The 6,000-nt window shown below is 35.8% G+C and overlaps 1 protein-coding gene across 1 annotated transcript; it reads left to right on the forward strand.

The window, feature by feature from the left end:
* Positions 1-3,818: 3,818 nt before the first annotated feature.
* Positions 3,819-5,787, forward strand: LOC137747235 (3,5-dihydroxybiphenyl synthase). Its single transcript, XM_068487308.2, has 2 exons — positions 3,819-4,045; positions 4,442-5,787. Exons 1-2 carry the CDS (start codon positions 3,877-3,879, stop codon positions 5,443-5,445), a joined length of 1,173 nt encoding a protein of 390 aa, XP_068343409.1. The 5' UTR covers positions 3,819-3,876; the 3' UTR covers positions 5,446-5,787.
* The last annotated feature ends 213 nt before the right edge of the window (positions 5,788-6,000 follow it).

The raw sequence follows: 6,000 nt of genomic DNA on the forward strand, positions 1-6,000 counted from the left end.
ACTATTACACATATATGCAAGTAATTAATTCCAACATATAACTAAAAATATCACAAACTTAATTATTGATCCATCAACAATATACTTACTAATAGTTCATCCATCACAGCCTTCTTCACATTCCCAGGCACATCTTCCTAAGAACGTCACTCAGTAGTGGAACAATTATTCCGCATGGCTACTACAATCGCATGCGCAAACTCAAAATGGTCTCTCAAATCATGCGGGTTGGCGTCGCGCAAACTCTCATCCTTGTGTTTATCCGCCATCCCAGCACGAAAGAAGAACAGAATTGTGAAGAAAAAGTGCAACAGAAGCACATATTTATAGGAAAATTTGGACCTTTGTGGTCAAAATTGACAGGAACTTGCACGACGAATAATTGGTCATGCAAAGGCCCACTTTTCGGCGGACAAGTTTTTCGCGCCAAAAAAAACTACCTCACGTTTTCTTTCTGACTTTACGCGACAAAAATATTTGTCGCGCAATTTTTGTTCCCTATCATCTCTGTTTTACACGACAAATTTGTTTTTCCGTTGCGCAAGTACGTCTTGTGCGACGAAATATTTTTCGTCGCACAAGCTGTTTTTTCTACTAGTGTATTCCTTTTCACTTGTAATTGAGAAGTCTTAGGTTCGGATCTCATGGATGGCGAATTTGATACCATATTAGGTTGCCCATTGTGTGGCTTAGCCAAACTCCCCTTCCCCTTAGCGTAAAATATATCGTTGTGCTAAAAAAATCAAGATTTGTGTAGTAGACAGACATAAATCTCAAAATTTAAACTCATCCAATAGTAATAAGTAAGGGGTGAGCATTACTACCACTTTAGGGTGGTGACAAAAAAGGGAAATATTTTTGTTCACCACCTTATTTACCACCATTAGAAAAGTTTAAATTTTGAAATCAGTATAGTGAATAAATTAACACAATTCTCAAAATTTAAACTCATCCAACAATGATAAATAGAGTAATGAGCATTACCACCACTTGAAGTGGTGAGCAAAAATGCACAGTAAAAAATTTGTAAACTCACACAAAGGATTAGTAAAACTTTTAGAGCATGTTTAGTATCCTACTAAAAAAAAAATTATAATTCTTAAAACCTACTTTGAAGAACCTGAAGAACAGTAAGCCACCGTGAAAACGCTTTAAAGTCTCACATGGACTGAAATAAAGAAAAAAAAGAGTAAGCCACCGTGAAAGACCGTTGAAAAAATAAAAATGGGACATTTTAAGCTAAAGACCATAACAATATGATAAGAGAAATATAGTGGCAGCACGTTGACCCTACCATTTTCAATATGGACTCACTGTACCTACAATTGGTTTTGATATTCTTTGTTGTCGTGTATATTTCAAAAAAGGCAACTTCCAAGAATGGCAAGCACTTAGATAGGTATACTATTTATATAAATTAGAAAATTAACCTAGTGAGATGCTTTACGTTATCAGAACTACGTTATTTTATACCGACATAAAAGAGATGTTATCTTATATGCATGCAATGCATGTAGTGAAACAAACGGTGGATGAATAAGTCAAAGTAAGATACGTATGATAGCGGACTATGAAATCATATTGTGAGGTGGAGAGTGCAATTTGTGCTGTCGTGGTGTGTATGGAGAAACTGTCCACTGCTTGAAGTGTTTAATATTTGGTTGGTGGAGAAATTTTTGTAGCTATTGAGATAACAAATCAGCGGTGTATCAATCCTACATGTTATAATAAGAATAAACGGCATGATTAATATATCCAACTTATAGGCTTAAAAAAATGTGTGTTATGATTTAAGCAAAATAGTAACACCAATTCACATGTTATGAATTGATCAAAATAATAATACCAAGTGAAATAGTAACGTCACATGTTGGTACTTATTTTTTACTTCGTCAATGTTATTTTGGGTACCATATAATTTAATATCCGATTAAAACTATTTTGTGTGTTTAATTGCTTTATCATTGTAGATAGAATTAAAACATTAACCTCGTTTAATCATTCTTAACTCAATTTTCCAACCGCTTTCACTTCACCAATCCAGCTGACCCTAGAAAGGGTTAGGAGTACGACTATTCATTTTCCATATGTACATAGGATTATCATCACCGAAGAAAATACTAACCTAGTTTAATAATTCTTAACTCATTTTTCCAACCACATGCACTTCACCAATCCAGCTACCCTGGGAAGGGTTAGGAGTACCACTAATCATTTTTTATATGTATCCCAGACAAAAAAATTGTTATTGTGGATCGACAATTTGTTGCTGTTGTAGTCCAAAACCTCAACTTCTCTAATATTGTATGTTTAAAATTAAAATATTAGATTAACATGGAATAAGTAAGAAGATGTCTTCCTAGTTCCTTATTACATTGTAGTTGTATTATCATATTTTTATATTTGTCATATTTATTTATAAACATATACAATTCAACAAGATACTCTTTTATCTTAAATTCAATTACAACAATATGTATTTCACTATATTATTTTTTTGGATGCAACGATGTTTTTACTTATGAGGTGAATGGAAGAGAGTATTTTACTACTTTATTTTTTTTAATGCAATGATATGTTTACTTTAAGGGTGGGTGGAGGAAAGAATTTCTCTATAATTTAGTTGAAATTTTTTTTTTTTTTTTTTTGCACGAAATTAGATAATTGAAACGTTGCGAGTGAAATAGGGGAGAGAAAGGACGAGAGGATACAATACTTATAAGTAGTTAGTACAATCACCAATAGGCAATTACTTATTGTCGTGAATAAGTTTGCTCAAAGATAGAGATGTGCTTCATTATGAGTTGATGGAGGACTACATTCTTTTCAAGATGAAAAATGCTAGGAATACCGTCTTTTTAGACCATAATTATGTGGCATGGCAAGTTATTTTAGTTTGAACCACATTTCGCTAGCCCATTGTGAGGTTTAGCCCACACTCTCACTCTCTTAGTGTAGATAATATCGTTTGTCCATGTGTGTGTGTATATATATATATATATATTTTTTTAATCCTTTAATTAAATCGTAATTTCTAAACAAAGCATGGAGAAAACCCTAGCAACCCACCTTCCCGCGGTCAACGATGTACTCCCAACCACATTGGCCAACGCCAACCCATCAGCCGCCTCCTCATTCCCTCTGTCTCTGGTGTCACCACTTGCCGGCGACTACTCTCTCCCTCTCTCTTACAATCCCTCGATTTGGCACAATGTCATTTCCTGGTACTTGGGTTCGTGGGATCGGGGTTGGTGGCTAACGGTTGGGTTGGGGATGAGAAGCAGAAGACTCTCTAAATTATTTTTTAGAATAAATCATGTTAATTAAAATAAAATATAAACTAAAGTGTTAACTCATTAAATTTAGTGATGTGGCATTTACATGTCATCTTCCAAATCATGTAAAGGTGATCAAAATAAAATGGTCTCCGTACTCTTTAAAGATTGCAAAGCGAAATGCTAAGGAGACTTTTTCAAAATGAAACTCTTTCAAGATGAGATTGTTTATGAACTCTCTATTACCTTAAAATTTAATGTTAATTCACATGCCACATTATAAAACATTATGCAAAAAACATAAAATAACATATAGTATATGAAGAATCTCACTTTTTGAGAAACTCTAAGATTTATCTAGCACAAAATTGGCGGAGATATATTCAACCTTTCAAAATCTCATGTATGTTCCGCAGCCTTTGGTGTGAAAATATATGTGCATTAAAATATCCTAAACTTTGAAGATTCCACAAGTTAGTAGCATCTCTGATTGCTATAAAAGGAAAGGGGCAGTGCCATTCATTTTATTGAAACCTTTCGACTCCCCCTCTCTTCCAAGTTTAGCAAATCCCTACTCTATATCTGCTCTTCAACTAGCCCAATGGCGCCTTTGGTTAAGAATCATGGAGAGCCTCAACATGCCAAAATCCTAGCCATTGGCACTGCAAATCCACCAAACGTCTACTACCAAAAAGACTATCCGGATTTCTTGTTTCGAGTCACCAAAAATGAGCACAGGACAGATTTAAGAGAGAAATTTGATCGCATTTGTAAGTATATTTTTTACAAGTAATACATACTAATAAAACATATCATGCATGAAATCATATGAAAGATCTTTTACCTCTCAATGAATTGACTTTGATCTTGAGTTGTAAGTACTCTAACTCTATCATACTATGAGGTTAGAGTGAATCACATCCCAAACCCAAAGTGCCACACGACGTGTTCATTTCAAAATATGTATTGTTATTATCACAAGAAAATAGTCATTCTAGACATATTTAACTAAATATATATATGTATTTTGTACAAGAAATTGTGACGTTCCGATCCAATAATACGATGCCATGTATAAGTAGTTTTTTTTTTCAAGTGACATTGTATTATTTGATGCATAAGGATAAGGATATAAAATATATTCTAACTTATTTACTAATTAACAGGTGAGAAATCAAGAACAAGAAAACGTTACTTACATCTAACAGAGGAGATTCTAAAGGCTAACCCAAGCATATATACCTATGGTGCCCCATCACTCGATGTGCGCCAAGACATGTTGAACCCTGAGGTCCCAAAGCTAGGGCAACAAGCAGCACTGAAAGCCATCAAAGAGTGGGGCCAACCCATCTCAAAGATCACCCACCTCATCTTTTGCACAGCTTCCTGTGTTGACATGCCAGGTGCCGACTTCCAATTGGTCAAGCTCCTCGGCCTTAACCCATCTGTCACTAGAACCATGATCTACGAAGCTGGTTGCTATGCTGGTGCAACTGTCCTCCGCCTAGCCAAGGACTTCGCAGAGAACAACGAGGGTGCACGAGTCCTTGTGGTATGCGCTGAGATCACGACCGTTTTCTTCCACGGACTCACTGACACCCACTTGGACATATTGGTGGGCCAGGCTCTTTTTGCTGACGGAGCATCTGCTGTGATAGTTGGGGCCAATCCAGAGCCTAAAATTGAAAGGCCACTGTTTGAAATCGTGGCATGCAGGCAGACAATCATACCTAACTCAGAGCATGGTGTGGTGGCCAACATTCGTGAAATGGGGTTTACTTATTATTTATCAGGAGAAGTCCCCAAATTTGTTGGTGGAAATGTTGTGGATATTCTGACTAAAACTTTTGAAAAAGTTGACGGAAAGAATAAGGACTGGAACTCCTTGTTTTTCAGTGTGCACCCTGGTGGACCCGCCATTGTAGACCAGGTGGAGGAGCAATTGGGTTTGAAGGAAGGGAAGCTTAGGGCAACAAGGCATGTGTTGAGTGAGTATGGCAACATGGGAGCTCCATCTGTGCACTTTATTTTGGATGATATGAGAAAGAAGTCGATTGAGGAAGGCAAATCCACAACTGGTGAAGGTTTGGAATGGGGTGTCGTGATTGGAATCGGACCAGGACTCACTGTTGAGACAGCTATACTGCGTAGTGAATCTATTACATGCTAAAAACCTGCATGAAACGGTTCATGAATACACCAATTGTGTATGCGCGAGAGTATGACACAACCGGTGTATACACCGACTGAGTTTTCTCCCCTACTTGTCAGATGATTAGACTATATTGGGACTAATTAATTAATATGCATCTGGAAAATAAAAAATTAATTCATATGCATAACAATAAAAGTTGGAGGGCTTTGTTATTTCCTTTTTTTCCTATGTTGTATGTCTGTTGCTTTTTTTTTTTTTTTTTTTTTGGTCAAGAGTATGTCTGTTGCTTTGCTTGGGGGTTTTGTCCCTTCCAAAGTGTAATATTAACCCCACATAATAAGAGATGGTTTTTTGCTTCATGGATTATTTTTCAGAGAACCTCATTTCTCACATAGACTTTGGGTTTTTTTTTTTTTTTTTTTTAAATCTCAAAATAAGTTATCTTTCATGTAAATAATAAGAGATGGTTTTGTATTTGTTTCGAGTTTCATGCGAAATATGCATACATTATTGTAAGAATAATGTTTGAACTGAGGGTTTGTCTTATTAAGGTCTTTCACACTAGTTTAT

Source organism: Pyrus communis, chromosome 15, assembly GCF_041283825.1.
Source record: "Pyrus communis isolate YQ-2024b chromosome 15, ASM4128382v1, whole genome shotgun sequence".
Lineage (NCBI taxonomy): Eukaryota > Viridiplantae > Streptophyta > Magnoliopsida > Rosales > Rosaceae > Pyrus > Pyrus communis.

Excerpts from the sequence above, each read along its gene's own strand:
- LOC137747235 (XM_068487308.2), top strand. The coding sequence starts at position 3,877 with ATGGCGCCTTTGGTTAAGAATCATGGAGAGCCTCAACATGCCAAAATC. Across the intron at positions 4,046-4,441 it reads AGAGAAATTTGATCGCATTT|GTGAGAAATCAAGAACAAGA; the intron begins GTAAGTATATTT and ends ACTAATTAACAG.